This window comes from Carcharodon carcharias, chromosome 28, assembly GCF_017639515.1.
Source record: "Carcharodon carcharias isolate sCarCar2 chromosome 28, sCarCar2.pri, whole genome shotgun sequence".
Taxonomy (NCBI): domain Eukaryota; kingdom Metazoa; phylum Chordata; class Chondrichthyes; order Lamniformes; family Lamnidae; genus Carcharodon; species Carcharodon carcharias.
In genome coordinates this window covers 15,538,689-15,558,306 of record NC_054494.1, presented here as the reverse complement: position 1 = coordinate 15,558,306, position 19,618 = coordinate 15,538,689, and the positions used below count along the sequence as shown (strand labels likewise).

Genomic DNA, 19,618 nt, shown 5'->3' with positions numbered 1-19,618 from the left:
AACTTGCAATGAATCTGCACCCACTGTACAAAATAACAATTGTTCCTGAGGACAACGAACCTCTGTCAGAAAAGGAACCCCTTGACACCTATCCTAGTTCCTTACTTACATAAATTATATGCATGTCGCCAATTCTAACTAACTAATTCAAATTGTCTGCCCAAAATGACAAATCAAATTAATCAAATCTCCCTGAAGTCTATGTTTTTTAAAAGAGTAGAAAGACCAATTTTCTAATGGAATTGTGATAACTCAGGTTTTTTAAGATAGGCACCAATCTAGTCGCCTTCCTCCAAATCTATTTCTAAGGGCGTCTATATCACCCACCCTGTGAGGGGCCCAAAATGGTTCACAATATTCTCGGTCTTATAAACCAGATGTACGTGTATCATCATCGACTACATACGAAACCAAATCTGAACTTGGCAGCAACTTCCTCAAGGAAAGAGACTGACAAAAATTGGTCTATTGTATTTTATAACAAGTTTCAAATGTTATTATAAGTAAAAATGGAGATATGCAATAAGGCCATGAAACAAAACAATACTTACAGCTGTACACATTTTATAACCGACTCCAAAATCAAAACGACACTGCTCATCCATGGAATAGTCAATTCCTGGAAGCTCTGGCAATTTTGGCCACTTGTGTTCAAATGGGTCATCCAGCAGGCAGTCATAGGAACTGACAGAAATCATGAGAAAGAAATTTGGCATAAAAAGTTTTAAGTCATATCAGATTTTATTTTGTTTTAAATAATTAATTTTGTTTCATGTCAAAGGAAATGATCTATTTGTTATGGAAGAGTGACACAGCATATTGGAATGGCAGGGTGTAGTATATTCAACACTTGCCCTTGACTCACTGTCCCAATGTTTTGTATGAGATCTTTTAATCTCAGCTGCAAAATTATTGGAGGTGGTGAGAAGAGAAAATCTCTGGTGCTCCACTTACACTAATGTTGCACTTTACAGGATTCCTGATCTATCTAGGAGGATCACGATTTATCTGTTTTGGTTTGCTGGCTCCAACAACTAAAGGCAAGCCATCTGCCTATGCAACTCCACTATCTTATTTAGAGCACTACAATTAACCATAGGACATACGGCAAAACAGTGAGGCATTTCAAGCTATTTTTGCTAATGCTAATAATGCTATTATGCTAATTTTTTTGCTAGAGCAAAACTGATCCAAATGTCCTCATATTCCTGTTTTAAATACTTATCTGCTTAGGCATGTTCTCTGCCTCAACCATTCCCTGTGGCAAAGCACTTCAAGCTCATACAAACTTTTACACAAAGAAATTTCCACCAGCCTCCTTGTTTAACTCATTAAAGAAATTCTTAAACTGGTGACGCTGTCACAGGAAATAGACTTCCGCTATTCACCCTCTCAAAAGCCTTCATAATAAAGAACACTCCTATTAAATCTCCTCACATCCTTCTTTATTCTAGTGGAAATAGTTGTAAGAAGAGACCCAAGGTACTGAAAGTAGATTTTCTCATTCACAGCCGTTGGGAGCATTACAATTATCAGAAGCAGGGAATTGTATATATTATTTGGGATCCTCCAGCATAATATGTAATGTATACAAGGGCAAAATCAGCAAGGTTATGCTTCTGTAGTGGAGTCTTGCTACAGGAGAGTGTAAGTCGGATGCAGGCCAAAAACTCAAAATGCCTGATGATGGCTCTTGTCTAGCAAGGCGCTATTGAGGTTTTGATAGAATGGATAGAAAAAAACAAAAACGATAACCTCTGGAAAGTGGGACACAGATTTAAAACGTTTTCAAAAGACCTAAAGGGGAGAGTAGGAAAAATATTTTCATTTGGAGAGCTGTCAGGATCTGGAATGCTGTATCTGAAAAGATAATGGAGGCTGACTGCATTAACAATTTTAAAAGGGCGTTAGAAAGGTAGTTGAGGACGAGGAACCTACACGAGCAAAGTAGTCATGTGGGCTAAGCATGACTGCTCTCCTAAAGAGCTAGTACAGGGATGGCAGGTCACATGGCCTCATTTTATGCTGAAATTTTCTTTGGTTTTATTTGTGAGTATAATCTTGCTGGATTTGCTTCATAGTTATACAACCAGAGCAGATGTATAAATCATACCATCAAGTGTACCTCTTATAGGTTATCTAAATACAAGGAATCTACCTGTGCACTTACGACAAGTAATTTTCCAAGTGCGTGCTTTCAATGGGGAACCTCACCTGTTGACTGCATGCATTGGGAATCGTGAGTTAATAATGAATGTAAAATGGACTGCAGTAAGCTATCCACCAGCACAAGATTGGAAAATTACTCTGTACAGTTGAACTAACAAACCTGCTTTGGTACAAAGTGGTTTCAGTTTTTGTATTAATACAAATTTATGCAGTGCAATTTGGGTGAAGTCGAATTCAGTAAGGGATAGACTCACCTTTCTGAGGCTTTACTGTATTAACTGCAGACCAGTGTGAAGCCAAGTTTTAAAAAGTCCACTGAAATGCCTGGGCAATTTTTTGTGTGGAAAGTTTAATCTTGCATCTTCACTAAATTAGTGACTAATTAAATAAGTAAATAACTAAAGATTGAAATAGCAGGATAGAAGGTGTGCCATATCTGCAGCATGTGGGAATTTGATGAGACCTTTCCAATCTGGGTAAGCATCTGCAGCTTGAGAAGCTGCAGTTCATGGGATGTAGACGTCGCTGGCTAGGCCAGCATTTATTGGCAATCCCCAACTGCCCTTGAGAAGGTGGTGGTGAGCTGCCTTCTTGAACCGCTACAATCCATGTGATGTATTAATACCCACAGTGCTGTTAGGGAGTTCCAGGATTTTGATCCAGCAACAGTGAAGGAACTGTGATATATTTCCAAGTCAGGGTGTTGTGTGGCTTGGAGGGGAACTTGCAGCTGGTGGCGTTCCCATGTGTCTGCTGCCCTTGTCTTTCCAGCTGATAGAGGTGATGGGTTTGCAGGGTGTTGTTGAAGGACCCTTGATGAGTTTCTGCAATGCATCTTGGTACACACCGCTGCCACTGGGCATTGGTGATGGAGGAAGTAAATTTGAAGGGGGTCGATGGGGTGCCAATCAAGTGGGCTACTTTGTCGTGGATAGTGTCGAGCATCTTGAGAGTTGTTCGGGCTGCACTCATCCAGGCAAGTGGAAAGTATTCCATCATACTCCTAACTTGTGCCTTGTAGATGGTGGACTGGCTTTGGGGAGTCAGGAAGTGAGTTACTCACCACAGAATTCCCAGCCTCTGATTTGCTCTTGTAGCCATTGTATTTATATAGCTGACCCAGTTGAGTTTCTGATCAACTGTAAGCCCTCGGATGTTGATAGCGGGGGATTCAGTGATGGGAATGCCATTGAATGTCATGGGCAGATGGTTAGATTCTCTCTTGCTGGAGATGGTTATTGCCTGGCACTTGTGTGGTGTGAATACTACTTGCCACTTATCAGCCCAAGCCTGAATATTTTCTGCTTCAGTATCTGAGGAGTTGCAAATAGTACTGAACATTGTGCAATCATCAGTGACTATCCCGTCTTCTGACCTTATGATGGACGGAAGGTCATTGATGAAACAGCTGAAGATAGTTGGGCCTAGGATACTACCCTGAGGAACTTTTTAAGCTGGAGTTATTGCAGGGCATTAGGGAGAGAAAAAGTGACCTTCGCACTCTTCCAGGAAGCAGTTGCACCCTTTATGATTAGTGGAACATTAGAATCGGTCAAATGCCAGGGACAGAAGGGCGTGATTACTCATCAGGCAGATACCAGGATCCAGGATTATGGAATGGAGAAGACTTTGTCTTGACTTTTACCAACAGGTTCAAAGTACTTGCTACCTGTGTAATTGAGAACCAGGACTGCAGGATGAATGAACAAATTGCAGAAGGTCATTCAAGGAGGGCGAGTAAAAAGAATGTGGTAGTGATAGAGGATATTATTGTTGGGGGAATAGATACTATTCTCTGTAGCTATGACTGGGAGTTCCAAAGGCTGTGCTGCCTGCTTGATTGCAGGGTTAAAAACACCTCTTTGCGGCTGGAGAAGAACTTGAAGCGGGAGAGGGAGTATCCGGTTGTTGTGGTCCATGCATGACCCAACAAAATAGGTAGAATCAAGAATGATGATACGCTGGGCGGATTTGATGAGTTAGGATCCAAATGAAAAAGCAGGACCTCAAAAGTAATGATCTCTGGATTGTTACCTGAGCCACACACTAAGTGACATAAACAGCCTAGAAGTTCAAATGTGTGGCTGAAGGAGTGGTATGGGATGCAGGGATTTCATTTCATGAGCCACTAACACAAGTACCAGGGAAAGAGGGAACTGTTTTATTGGCACTGACTCTGCTTAAACCAGACTGGGACCAGTGTCTTGACACATCAAATAACTAGGGCAGCAGGTAGGGCTTTAAACTAATAAAAGGCAGGGTAGGACGATTCAGGAAAGGATAAATTCAAAAGCCACAGATAAATGCCAAGGCTCTAGAGCAGAACAGCATTTTGGGTAATAACAAGCAGAGTGAGTCAGGAAGAAACAGTGAGTACAACAAAGGTAATCGGGCAGAAGTGACTAAGGTGATGTCAGGGAAAATTAGAAAAAAGTCAGAGCTAAAGGAACTATATCTGAATGCACAAAGCATTCACAACAAATTATATCAATTAATAGCGCAGAAGGATATTAATAGGTTTCACTTAATAGGCATTATGGAGATGTGGTTGCAAAGTAACCAAGGCTGGGAACCAAATCACTGAATCACACAGTGCAGAAGAGGCCCTTCGGCCCATCGAGTCTGCACTGACACACGAGAAACACCTGACCTACCTACCTAACCCCATTTACCAGCACCTGGCCCATAGCCTTGAATGTTATGATGTGCCAAGTGCTCATCCAGGTATTTTTTAAAGGATGTGAGGCAACCCGCCTCCACCACCCTCCCAGGCAGCACATTCCAGACTGTCACCACCCTCTGGGTAAAAAGGTTTTTCCTCACATCCCCCCTAAACCTCCTGCTCCTCACTTTGAACTTATGTCCCCTTGTTGACCGACCCTTTAACTAAGGGGAGCAGCTGCTCCCTATCCACCCTGTCCATGCCCCTCATAATCTTGTACACTGCGATCAGATCGCCCCTCAGTCTTCTCTGCTCCAACGAAAACAACCCAAGTCTATCCAACCTCTCTTCATAACTTAAATGTTACATCCCAGGCAACATCCTGGTGAATCTCCTCTGCATCCCCTCCAGTGCAATCACATCCTTCCTATAATGTGGTGACCAGAACAGCACACAGTACTCCAGCTGTGGCCTCACCAAGGTTCTATACAACTCCAACATGACCTCCCTTCTTTTGTAATCTATGCCTTGATTAATAAAGGCAAGTGTCCTGTATGCCTTTTCACCACCCCACTAACATGCCTCCCCGCCTTCAGAGATCTATGAACACATGCGCCAAGGTCCCTTTGTGCCTCAGAACTTCCTAGTGTCATGCCATTCATTGAATACTTCCTTGACATATTACTCCTTCCAAAGTGTATCACCTCATGCTTTTCAGGGTTAAATTCCATCTGCCACTTATCTGCCCATTTGACCATCCTGTTTATATCTTCCTGTAGCCCAAGACATTCAACCTCACTGTTAACCACCCGGCCAATCTTTGTGTCATCCACAAACTTACTAATCCTACCCCCCACATAGTCATTTATATAAATGACAAATAATATTCCAGGATTTTTTTTTAGAAGGTATAGACAAAATGGAAGAGGAGGCAGGGTATCAATGATAATAAAGGATGGGATAGCCAAACAATCTAACCATAGTAAAATCAAGAAACAATGAAGAAACATCGAGGGGCAGAAAACATTGCTGGGAGTTGTTTACAGGCCCCAAATAGTAATTGTAGTGCAGGCCAGAGTACCAATTAGGAAATTAGAGGTGTGGGTAATAGAGTAATCATGGGGGACTTTATCTTCACATAACGTGAACAAACCATAGTTGCAGTACTAGTGCAGGGAACGAGTTCATGGAATATATACAAGATCATTTTCTGGATCAGCATGTCAAGGAACCAACTAGAGGACAGGCTATTTTGGATCTAGTATTGTGCAGAGCTTTCTAGGGAAGAACGACCATAACAGAATTTTACATTGAATTTGAAAGTGATTTAGCTAAGTCCAACACAAGGGTCTCAAAATCTAAACAAAACAAACTATGTAGGAACAAAGGGTGAGTTGGCTAAGGTAGATTAGCAAATTACATTAGAAGATATGACAGTAGACAAGAAATGGTTAACATTTAAAGAATACATAATTTGCAACAAATATACATTTCTTTAAATCACAAAAAACAGGCAGAAAAAGTAACGTAATGGTGGTTAACAAGAGGGGTTAAAGATAGCATTAGTTCAAAGGGAGGCTTATAATGTTGCCAAAAGATTAGTAGGCCTGAGGATTAGGTGGATTTTAGAATTCTGCGAAGGACAACGAAATTGATAAGGAAAGAGAAAAGAGTACATGAAAGAGACATAAAAATAGATTGTAAACATTTCTATAGCTATGCAAATAGCAACAGATTAGTAAAAATGAATGTGGATCCATTAGAGCCAGAGACAGGTGAAATTAAAATGGGGAATAAGGAAATGGCAGAGACATTAAACAAACACTTTGTATCTGTCTTCACGGTAGAAGACACAGAAGTATTTTAGAAACAATGGGGGAAGCAAGGGTCGAGTGAGAATGAGGAACTTAAAAGAAATCAGTATAAAAATAGTGTTGGAGAAATTCGTGGGACTAAATGGCAACAAATACCCTGGGCCCAATGACCTGTTTTCAGAATTCCTTAGATTCTAGAACAATTCCCACAGATTGGAAGGTAACAAACATTACCTGCTACTTAAGAAAGGAGGAAGAGAGAAAAATGGCAAACACAGGCCAATTAGTCTAACATCAGGAGTTAGCGGGAATGTGATAACAGGGCACTTAGAAAATCATAATATGATTAAACAGAGTCAACATACATATGTGAAAAGGTAATAGTGTTTGACAAATCTGTTCAGTTTTTTGAGGAAGTAACTAACAAGATGGATAAGGGATGAAGTGTATTTGGATTTTCAAAAAGTATTCGATGAGGTGTCATAGAAGAGGTAATTACACAAAATTAGGACTCCGGGATTGGGAGTAATATATAGCTCGTTTTAAGGATTGGTTAATGGACAGAAAGCAGACTTTAAGAATAAACTGCACATTTTCAGGTTGGCAAGTTGTAATTAGAGGGGCACCGCAGGGATCAGCACTTGGGCTTCAACTATTTGCAATCTATATTAACGACTTAGAAGAGGCGACCAAGTGTAATGGATCCAAGACTATCAACATACAAAGATGGGAAAATAAATGGTGAGGAGGATGCAAAGAGCTGTAGAGGGATATAGACAGATTGGTTGAGTAGGTAAGAGCATGGTAGGTGGAAAATAATGTGACTTTGCAATTCTCTGCCTCAGAAGGTGAATATTTTTAAGGCAGAGGTAGGTAGATTCTTGTTAGGCAAGGGAATCAAAAATTATTGGGGTCAACCCAATGGAATCAAGTGTCCTTCGGGCATTAAAGTGATCACTGTCGGGTATTCCCCACGATTGAAATTCCCAACAGTGGAAGTCCTGTTAGCAAGAGCTGTCGGCCAATCTAGGGCCAGCAGTTCCTACTGTCACCAGCGCCAGCAGCAGTGAATCCACCAGAGGCCCAGGATCATCGTGGGCCCCAAGACCAAAGGTGAATGAAGGCAGGATGGGGATGATGGGTAGGGGTCATGGGAGAAGGGGGCATGGCTTTCAGCAGCCAGCCCCCACTTCCCAACGCCAGTTCCCATGATCAGGCACAGAGTGGCTGACTACACGGGAGCCCCCAAAGATGCCACTGACAAACATGACAGGGTTCACTGGGTGACCGTCTGAGGGTGCGGGAAAGTTATGTAGCCTGCATTTAATCTCTGAGCCACCACTAAGTTGCAGAGACAACAGTGTCACTGGCTCATTACTGAGGCTGATTGTCATCCTGCCATCGATGGTCAGGAATCCCAGTTCAGGCCCTTCTCCCCTCCAACTTAAATAGGGAAAGGTTTTGCTGCCACTGGAAGACTGATGTGGGCAATTAAGCGGGCCCAGCCATCATGGTTCCTGCCACAACTGGCTACATTAAATCCAACCCATTATCTGAGGAAGGCCATACTTGCCCTAGAGGGAGTGCAGCGAAGGTTCACTACTCTAGTTCCTAAATTATGGTGATTGTCCTATAAGAAGAGATTGAGTAGGCTAGGCCTATATTCCCTGGAGTGCAGATGAATGAGAGGTGATCCACTTGAAAAATATAAAATTCTTAAGAGGCTTGACAGGGTCGATGCTGAGAAATTTCTCCCTGGCTGGGGAATCTAGAACATAGGTTCACAATCTTAGAAAAAGTCATTTAGGAGATGAGGAGAAATCTCTTCATTCGAAGGGCTGTGAATCTCTACCCCAGAGAGTTGTGGATGCTCAGTTATTGGGGATATTCAAGACAGAGATCAACAGGTTTTTAGGCACTAAGGGAATTAAGGGATATGCGGATAGTGCGAGAAGGTGTGCTTGAGGTAGATGATCAGCCATGATCGTACTTCATAGCAGAGCAGGTTTCAAGGTCCAAATGGACTACTCCTGCTCCTATTTCTTATGTTCTTACGTGATGCTGCTTTCAGTTCCTTTACACTAAAAATTTAATTAGTAATCGGAAGCCAAAAAATGGAGCTCTGGGCAATCATGTCAACTCGCTTATTCCTGAATAATGAATGACACAGGAACCAGTGATATAACTCTGGTCATACCTTGCTCTGCATCCCTCAAGTACCTGTAGAATAAGATTCACTTATGTTCAACTGTAACCAACATGTTGTATTTTACAGTTACTTTACATTAGGTGTCATGGTGATCTAGCAACTTTTAAATATTTTGATTCATGTCACTAATGTATACGTGTTTGAATAAAATGTGGACCCAGAGTACGGAATTTCACAGATAGTTATGATACCAAAATACAACAACCTACTGTATGTATCGACTGAGCTCCTGTTTGCTGCAGCGAGACCAGTGATAGCGATGGAATGCAGCCTGTACCAGAGGTGCCATGATGCTGCCCATACTCGTCTCATCAGCACAGCGATTACCTTGCCCATCGTGCTCCATTCCTAAACTGTTAGCAAGCACATCTCGATCATTTTGGAAATCCATTTATTCATGAAAGACGTAATAAAGTTATACAATGCAGGAAATATATTTCAGTATAAACTCAAGTACTATTGCATAACAGTATTTAAAGTGGAAACTATACAGCTAATTTTAAAGATGCAAACACAATTTTCAAAAGTTTTAACCAACCTAAGCCATTAAAAAATCTGACTACGCACTTGCACCTCCTTTCTCAATCTGGCATTCTTTGCCTCTACAACGACTTCTTCATCAGTCATATTCTTCTAATCTCCTTATTTAATCAATACTGTTTTCCTGACTTCTTCCTGTTTAATTCCATTCTACAACCTCTTCCTCTCCAACCATGCGCTTCCATGCTGAAATTCAGATGCAATACATCATTCCCTCACTAAATCATACTTTCCCAGCTCCTCACAATTTAATTGATGCTTCATGTTTCTAAATTCGATCTTCTTCATCCATATTACAAAACTGTAAGAATCAAGTCATCGCGTTAAATGATTCGTTTGCTTTGAATATGTTGATCATCATAGGTATCTATTTTTACATCAGGTACCAGCTTCATGGACCCCTAGGTCAGTTGCAGCTCTGACAAATAGAGAGTGGAGCTCTCACTGCAATCACAAAATACCATTCCCTGCTGTGCCACTGTTTTTCCCTCATTTTCCACACTAGGTGCCCTCATGTGCTCTATGAGTGTGACTGTCAATCAGTACCAAAGTAGTATTGTTCAATTTTATGTCCCTGGCCTACAAATGGATCAAATCTGCTTGACCTCATGTTCCAAGGGCTATTCATTAGCAGGATAGTGAGTATGAACTGTATTCAAACCAAGGTCCCAAAGATGAAAGCACCATTTTTTAACCCACTGTTGGGCCCCTTTACTGAGATTTCAGATTCTCTTGATAGCTCGTTTTACAGATTCAGCTGTCAAAATCACTCTCACTTGCTCTCTGAGTCATATCTTAAATTTGCACAAAGTAAGGTGTGCCTATATTGATCCTGTAATTGTTCAGGAAATCTCTACATTGCTCTGATTATTACATTTCCTGTGCCCTCCATACCCTAGATTATCTTAACACTGATTTAACCTGTACATTTTAACCAGATTAATGCAGATTCTAAAGTAATGTTGATTGCAAAATCTAGGATCATAAATACGCATTAGATGTTCTATCCCCACCCCATGTTACATACCATTCTCCAACCAAAAGATGCAGGTGATTAGCTCCCAAGCATCTATTAATCCTACTCTACAATTAGTTGCGGGGGCAGCACAAGAGCAATGATAATGTAACTCTGGGATTGTTTAATACTTATCCCTCCTAAACCCAATGTTCCAGCTTGGTTTGGGAAATTGGGACTACCAATTAACTAAAGAGTTAACACCTTAAGCAAACTTTCTATTCCCTGTACCATAAACGAAAAAAAGATGAATATAAAGTACACTTTGTGTTAGAAGCTCATAGAGTGAGTTGTTTCTTCACTGGTTATCAGTGAAGTAGGTTGACTTGCCCATAATATGTAAACAGTCCAGAAAGACTGGGGGTTCCAGATAGCACAGCTAGAAAATCTGCCTTGTAATACTTCAGAATTCTCATCCGATGATACTGACCTGCAGGCTATCAGTTAAATTCTACAGTATGAATAGCAATCAGTTACTTTCTGCCCTGTCCCCAGTTTCCCACTCCCTGCCAGGAAGGTATTGAGTGACGTTGAGGGTCTGTAAAGAGTAGACAGGGAGAAACTGTTTCCATTAGTCAATGTGTCAAAACCAGAGGACATAGATTTAAGGTGATTGGCAAAAGAATGAGGCGACATGAGGAAAAGCTTTGTACATTGTGAGTTGTTAGGATCTCAAATGAACAGCCTGAGAGTGTGGTGGAGGCAGATCCAATTGTGGCTTTCAAAAGGGAATTGGATAATTATCTAAAGAGAAAAGATTTGCAGGGCTACAGTAAAAAGGCAGGTGAGTGGGACTAACTGAGCAGCTCTTACAGACAGCTAGCATGGATATGATGAACCAAATAACCTCCTTCTGTGCTGTTTTATTCCATGATTCTACAAGATAGATATGTCATGGTAATAAGTAAGGAGTAGAACGGAGACAATAGGAGAAAGAGTTTGTGGTCCAATGGTGGGATAAAGTTGACACAGGATGGAATCAATGACGAACTGATGTTCAGGTCCAACTGAAAGGCAGAGCACTGAAGGAGGTGCTTCCAGGGAAAGGAAGAGGCAGGAGGAATGCAGAAAAGACCACCGTGCTGAAAATCAGCCACAGTTCTGTTACTGAAGTAAGCAGATCTAACAGCTTGGAGGCACAACAACCCAAGGGTTTCACAATCAGTTCCCTGGGCTTGGAAGCCCATCGTAATGGGGGAAATACTTTTTTTGGCGCTAGGTTTTCTACCATATCAAATTAATGTAAATTCACTATCTGAAGAAAAGCAGAGGGGCTCTGCCAGTGTCCTTGTCAACTTTTATCCCTCTACTAACATCACTAGCACGAGATTGTACGATAATTTATTTCAATGGTGTTGTAGGATCTTGCCCTGCATAACTGGCATGCTATTTTCTATACTAACAATAGCAACTAACCTGAAATGTAATTACAAAAGCAAAACACTACATATGCTGGAAATCAAATATAAACAGAAAATGTTGGAAATGCTCAGCATCTGTGAAGAGAGAAACAGGGCTAAGGTTTCAGAACTGATAAACTTCAAATATAATCAATTGGCTTTGGGAAGTCTTCACAGCATGAAATGTATAATGGCAGATTTCTACTTTCTTACAACTTGGATAAGCTCCTTTTTTGGGGTATAGATATCAAAAGTCTAAAAACATTAAAAACAGGAGCAGGAATAGGCCACAAGGTCCCTAGAGTCGCTATGCCATTAAGTAAGATCAAGGCTTAAATTCTACATCAACTCCACTTTACTGCCCTATGCCCATATTGTTTAATTCCCAAAATCTCTATTGAGAATATACCCAATGACTGAGCTTCCACACCCTTATGGAGTTGAAAATTCCAAAGATTCACAACCATCTGAGTGAAGAAATTTCTCCTCATCTCAGTCCTAGATGTATGACCCCTTATGCTGAGAGTATAACCTCTAGTTCGACAGTGCGAGCTAGAGAAACAGCTTCTCATCATCCACCCTGTCAATCCATTTAAGAACTCTATGGCCAGAACTTTTCCCTCGGCGGGAGCAGTCAGGAAGCTGCCCGCCACCTGCGATTGGCTCCGCTTCAGGCTTTCACGCGGGCGGGCCAATTAAGACCTGCCCTACGTGGAACGCGGACAGCAGCGCTCAGTGCTACCTGTGCTGGTGGGGGGGAGGAGGGTGAGTGGGCCTGGTACGCAGCTCGCGCATGCGCGTGAAAGAGAGCTTCAATCTCCCTGGGGCATGGAGCTGCCACTTTTTAAAAAAATTATTAAAGATCGTAAAAATTTTAAAATACATGTCCCCTCATGTGACTATGTCACATGAGCTGGGACATGGTTTTAATTCAAAAATAAAGTTTTCAGTTAATGTTTATTTGCTTTAGGAAACCTCAACCCACTTATGGGTGAGGTTTCCTAAAAAAATGTAAAGGCCGCTTTGGCCTTTTTGCCTGCCCGCCAACCATAAAGTTGGGCGAGCAGTGTTAATTTGATTTTAATTAGTTTGTTAATGGCCTTAATAGGCCTTTCAATTATTGGCGGGCGCGCAGCCAACTCCGGCGCACCCGCTGAACAAAACATCGCGCAAGTGCGCCATGATGCTGGGACGCACGCCTGACGTCATCGCGCGCCATATTACGCTCGGGTGTGCTGGGAGCCCGCCCGCACACCGAATGTAAAATTCTGGCCCTTATGTTTCAACGAGATCACGTTTCATTCTTCTGAACTCTAAAGGAACTCAGGAAAATTACAATCACCAGAGAACTGGTATTGAGCAAATTGGGGCTGCGGCTGACAAATCCCCAGGTCCAGATGTACTTCACCCTAAGGTCTTGAAAGAAGTGGCTAGTGAGATAGTTGATGCCCTGGTTTTAATTTTCCAAAAATTTCCTACATTCGGGGAAAGTTCCATTAGATTGGAAAATAGCAAATATAACTTCTTTATTCAAAAAGGGAGGGAGACAGAAAGTAGGAAACTTTAGGCCAGTTAGCCTAATGTCAGTCATAGGGAAAATATTAGAAGCTATCATTAAAGATGTTATAGTAGGGCACTCAGAAAAATTCAAGGTCAAAATGGTTTTGTAAAAGGGAAATCATGTTTAACCAATTTATTGGAGTTCTGTGAAGGAGTCAATTCTCAACTCTCTTCCTCGAAAGGCAGTGGAAACAGAGTCTTTGAATATTTTTAAGGCAGAACTAGATAGATTCCTGATTACAAGGGGGTGAAAGGTTATTGGGAGTAGGCAGGAATGTGGGGTTGAGGTTACATTCAGATCAGCCATGTTCTTATTGAATGACAAAGCAGGCACAAGGGGCTGAATGGCCTACTCCTGCTCCTAATTCGTATGTACGTACATAATATAGGCCCATTCTCCTCGATTTCTCCTCATAGCCTATCCCTCTGATCACAGGAACTAATTTTCATTGCAGCTTCTCTCAGGTAATATATCTTCCTTAGGGAAGGAGACCAAGAATCTAAACCAAATGTGGGCAAATGGAGTTAAGGTACAGATCAACCTTGACTGAACTAAAAAGACTCAAGAAGCTGAATGGTCCATCCTGTCACTACATTCCAATGCATTGCTGTAATCTTCGGGAGTTTGAATTGTCAATGAACAGGAGCCTTTTTAATTCGATCCAGTAGATGGTGCTCGTACACAACATTCACCATGAACACTTTGCAGTCCTTTTTCATTGCCTACAGTTCAAAGTAAATCTAAAGGCTCCTATGAAAATCTTGAAAATATTTTCTATATTTTTATAAAACAGAGCATGTTACAGAGTAAACAAGGAAAACCTTTCATAATACAGTCTACTATAAGATGCCAGGATGCTTGGGTTCGCTCATGCGCATTTCATATAGGTGGATTACCATCTCTGTTGTTATTGTGTGAACACAAAGGGCTGAATTTTCTGTTTGACGTGAGGGGGCAGGCCCCAACTTTGACACATAAAATGGCATGTGGTGACGTCGGGCGTGTGTCCCAACCTCACTGCGCGTTATTCTGATCCTCCGTTCGGCAGGTGCACAGCAGAGTCGGCTGCATGCCCACCAAACTGTCAAAGGACTGTTAAGGTCATTAATTAACTAATTTACCAAATTGACAGGGCTGCCCAGGCGGCCTTCACATTTTTCATGAAACCTCATCCACAGGCGGGATGAGGTTTCATGAGGGGCTTATTAAATTAATAAAAATTTTTCAAACATTTGCTAAGCATGTCCTGGCTCATGTGATGCTGTCACATAAGCGGACATGTGTAAATGATTTTTCACTTTCTTTATTTTGAACTTTGAAACTGAATTTAATCTCTGTGAGGCAGCTCTGTGCCTCAGGGAGGTTTCTGCGCTCTTTCACTGGCATGCACCAAGGAGTGCAGTCCCTGACTCTCCCTCCTCCCCCCACCCGCACACCGACGCTGGGTGGGCCTGAATTGGCCCGCCCACATAAAAAGGCAGCGCGCAGCCGATAGCAGGTGGCGATCGGCTCTGTGCCTGCTCCCGACCAGCCTGCCCGACAGGGAGAGAATTCTCTCCATAAGTCACTTATACCATAATTCCCTTCTTTGCAGATTTAGAAAAGATAATAATTGTGACAAAAATCAACCTCAGGTCACTTAGATTGGCATAGCTGCTAATTAACATTCAGTGAACTTGCTTGCGGACAGTAAATTCATGTGGTGTTCTCTCCCTTCCTTTCCTAGTTCCTCTTGATGACAATAGGTCATTAACCGGAAATGTCTAATGATGGATGCTGCCTGACCTGCTGGGCATTTCCAGCGCTTTCTGTTTTATCCTTCTTTTGGTGTTTGTGCAGTGGAACATGGCATGAGTGCATTAAGCATACATGTGAAAACAGTACTGACCCTAATTTCTAACCTTGGACATAATATAGGTACTGGAGAACTCCAGCACTAAAACCTTCATGCCACATTGATGCTGCTTAAACTGGACTGAAGAACTCAAAGAAAGATGTCATGAAAATATTGCTGCCAGATGTTAAGTTTCACCGATATTCAGTTTTGCTCAACCCACAACAAAATCCAACAAGTAGTTGGCTGTGAATAATCATGAATTTTTGCAGTGCATGAAAATGGCGTTTATATAATGTTCTGATTTTTTAAGAATGTGATGCAAATGATCAATAGTGCAAAAGATTCCCCTTTGGTCCAGTGGAAAATTATCCAGACCATCCGCAGAAATCTGTGGAACAAATGAAGGTGCCATTATAAATTCCTTTCTGCAATAGGTTTGTTCAACCAAACCCCGTGAAAACTCAGAGAACACCACAGCAAATCTCACTACGGAAAGAGGTGGCATAGTACTGAATCTGTGAGAAACGGAAACCGGTTGACAAACTCGAACAAACACCGAAAGAAGGAAAAGAAACAGGAAGTGCTGGAAATGCAAAGCAGATCAGGCAGCATCCGTTATTTAATATTTCCGGTTGATGACCTATTGTCATCAATAGGAACTAGCAAAGGAGGATGGAGAAAGTCACATTACTTCACTGTCCACAAGCAAGTTCACTGAAAATTAATTAGCAGCTATGTCAATCTAGGTAATCTGAGGTTGATTTTTGCCGCCATAATCCTTGGGATTGCATCACTGCCAAGAGTAGCCTGACTTTCTGCTTGACAGTTGTGGAAAATGGCTACTGTAAGTGCTACTGCCCCAACTCTCCTGTTATTTTGACCAACACTATTATTAGTGCAGAAAAGGCCAAGGGGAAGCTGATCAAACTTTTGCTGCAGCTAAAAAAAAAGCCACCCCTACTTCAGAATGCCCAAACTCTCTGTGCTAACAGGCCAGAGAAGGGGTTTGACATGTGTCCAGAAGTACACATTTCTCCTGGGTGGGAGAATTCCAATCGTATTAAGGCACGATCAATTAGATACTCCCTGAGGTGGCTGGAACTGATATTGCATCATCTAATTCTATAGCCCACTATCTGCAGAATAATACAGCTGTGCTAATCAAGTTTTTTATATTCCGTTAAATATTACTTCTTCCTTGTTCATTTGTGCCATGCACCCCACACCCCCCAAACCTCCACTCAACCCCTGCTCAATTTATTTGCCAACATGGGCAAGGCTGAGTGTTAGGTTTGCACCCCAAAGATTGCAATTTAATTTATTTGGAATTTTGATCCTCTGGTGTCTTGATTGGTGTATCCGTGCATTACACACTTACACATGACCAGTTTCATGGGCTACCACAAATGCAGAGGAGAATCCATCTTCATGGTTGAGCGTACAGCTTCGGAGTGGATGGCACATGCCTGTCACTGGAGCATAACCTAAGCACAATACAGAGCAGAGAGTTCATGAGAAAGCTGAAACTGCACAAATCCATTTCACGCACACAAAGAGCTGCAGCTCGCCAGCTTATAAAGCTCACAGCTGTGTAAATCCTCTGGAAGACTCAAACTGTAAGCTAAAAGTGTTAATATAGAACAATGCCTCCTTTGCCTTAAGTCGAAAACCAGAATACTGCAGATGCTGGGAATCTGAAATAAAAACAGAAAATGCTGGAAATCCTCAGCAGGTCAGGCTGCTTTTTTCTCCACAGATGCTGCCTGACCTGCTGAGCATTTCCAGCATTTTCTGTTATTTCTACTTTTCCATAGTTTGCTTACCGAAAAAACGACTTTATAGAACATGCAAATAACTTTCACTTTGGAGGGATAAGAAGTGCATCAAGGTTATATATAGTTTTTAACTAAAAGTACAGCTGAACACGGGCTTTCATAATGTTGTCAACACCAGACTCAAAGTTCTGAAGCAATATTAAGTCTATTGTAACTGGAATTAACTGCTTTCATTTTGAAAAAAACCCTGTACATGTACTGGTATTGATTGCACTAATATCGAATGGAAATAAAAGCCTCGAGATTAATGAGTGGTGTCACCATACAAATGCTTAATGCACTTATACTGAATTCCTCTTTTCACTTTTAATGGAGGTATTGACCTGTTATTTTCTTTCTTAATTTAGACCTAGAGTTAAATAACTCTAAATATTTAAGGTTTAACAGTGTTACTTAAAATTTTAGGTTGACATGACACTGAAATGACTTGGGACACCAGCTCTCTTCGTCAATTTGATTAATAAGACTAGTTATTTTGAAGTGTAAAAAAGGCTTCCATTCGAGTTAGCCAATTGGCTACAGCTTTGGGCTCCTAACCAGAAGTCCAACTGGAAAAGTGTTGACACTATTAGTTATCGGAAACTCTCGCCTGCCCTCATACCAGAATAGGTCATAATTGCAAAATGATTTGTCTGCTATTTTTAAATTCAAACTGATCTGAATTGAGCCAGTTCATTCTGATTCAATTTTGCTTTTTTTCACAAACTGTTCAGTACACATGACCACTGTGCCTTGTATTATTTTTGCGCTCATCAAGTTTAGAGCTGCATTTACTGGCAACTTCATGCAGACAGTCCGGTGTGTGTGTGTGTGTGTGTGTGTGTGTGTTTGGGGGGGGGGGGGGGGGGGGGGGGGGTGCGAGGAGGAGAAGGAGGAGAGAGAAGGGGAAATTGCCAGTGTTAGCAACATGCTTTCCTGTACAGAGTAAAATTCCCTCTACTCTGCCCCAAAAGCATGCCTCAGTGCAACCTTAGAAGAACAATGTCCCCTAGTCATGTACTCAATGTATGAAATCACTTCAAATTTTAGTTTGAAAAGACATTGTGACTTGACACCCCAATCCATCAGGAGATTTCCATGCCACTATTCCGGGCTGGACTTCCACTCAGGTGCCAGTGACAGAAGAGTGTCAATTCTGTGCCACCATCTTTCCAACTCAAATTAACTTTAAGCAGCAGCTTTAAACATCCTCCCCCATTGTTTTCACCCTTTGCAATATTCTGTTCTGTAGTCCGTAGCCCTTTACCAAAAGTCTTGAAGAATAAAATCTTTAAGGGAACTAGAGCAACAGGTGCCTCACTCAACAACACCTGAAGTTAACAAAAAACTGACCATAAAAAAAGAATCAGAAAGATTACATTTTGCCAGTGCATTCAAGTTCCAAAGCACTTTTCCAGGTGGTGGCAGAACACAGGTTGATGTCCACAATTCACCACTTGAACTCTGTACATCAGCACTACCAGTAAAGGCAGACACAGTAGGAAAACAAATTGGAGGCAAATTTACCTCAGCCACTCCTGTGGCCTTCCCAGCTGCCAGTTCAAGAGTGGCTTTATAATCCCCACTAGGAGCAGTTCCTCTCCCTCCAGCCTTGGCCCAGGGAAGGGAGGCAAAATAGAAATGAAACAAATGGAAGGGGAAGTCAGAAATCACAGATTCAGATTTTGGAATGAGCTGAAAACCTGATAATAAAGTTTCAACATGAAGTAAAATGATTAAAGTTGTGATACATGAGCTCTTATGCTATTTAAATAACCTGTCTTCAAATAAGAGAACAGATTTATAGCATGCGTGGTAGACAGCATTAAGATGAGGGGCAAGGAACTGGGCACAACTGCAACCTCAGAGCATGGGAAGGATTGTATTGCCAGAGGCTGCAAGGGTGGCTACGGTGATGAACTTTTATGAGCCTGGCTCCTTCCAGGCTGGATACACTTGCAACACCTCGCAGTCTGCTGTCCGCTGTTGCAAGTCAGTTACTGTGGTTCTCTATTCATTGAAAACTAATGAAAACTAACTGCATTTCATTCTCTCTCGCCAGAGACAAGTAGGTGGAACAAGTACACAACTTTGTTGGAACTGTAGGCTTCTCCCTGGTGCAGGGTACCACTGACTGCAGGCATATTGATTTGCAGGCGACTCATGTCAACTCTGCCCTCTACTGGAACCGAAAGAGATTTCACTCCCTCAATGTCCAGCTGGTGTGTGACCATAGGCAGTGAATAATTCAGATCAATGAGCAGCTTCTTGGCAGCAGTCACGAGACCTTCATTCTGCGGAAGAATGTTGTGCTAATTGCATTTGAGCCATCACGGCAAACCAAAGGATTGTGACTGGGTGACAAGGGTTATCTGCTAGGGCACTGGGGGAGTGGCAGGGGTCGGGAAGGTGAATCACGTCTTCCGAGAGAGGGCAGCAGGTTCACCAGGGCTGTGCCTCAGCAAACCAAGTAATCTATTGGAGGACAGATTGCTGGACTGTTCTAAGAACTCAAAAGCCTCTTTGCACACTGTGGTCCTCATCCATGAAGACAGTTGTCTGAGCTTGCACTGCTGCATTCAGAGGTTAGGTGGTTA

General features: G+C 41.9%; 1 protein-coding gene across 2 annotated transcripts in view; it reads right to left on the bottom strand.

Annotated features, from left to right (window-relative positions):
- LOC121270922 (A disintegrin and metalloproteinase with thrombospondin motifs 14) overlaps positions 1 to 19,618 on the bottom strand; it is a 185,818-nt gene that overhangs the window by 28,880 nt on the left and 137,320 nt on the right. For both annotated transcript variants that reach the window (XM_041176543.1, XM_041176544.1), the window contains exons 7-9: positions 16,586 to 16,691; positions 9,064 to 9,207; positions 552 to 684 (exon numbers count right to left, since the gene is read on the bottom strand). In XM_041176543.1, coding sequence (XP_041032477.1) covers positions 552 to 684; positions 9,064 to 9,207; positions 16,586 to 16,691 — 383 coding nt within the window. The remainder of the gene's footprint in view (positions 1 to 551; positions 685 to 9,063; positions 9,208 to 16,585; positions 16,692 to 19,618) is intronic.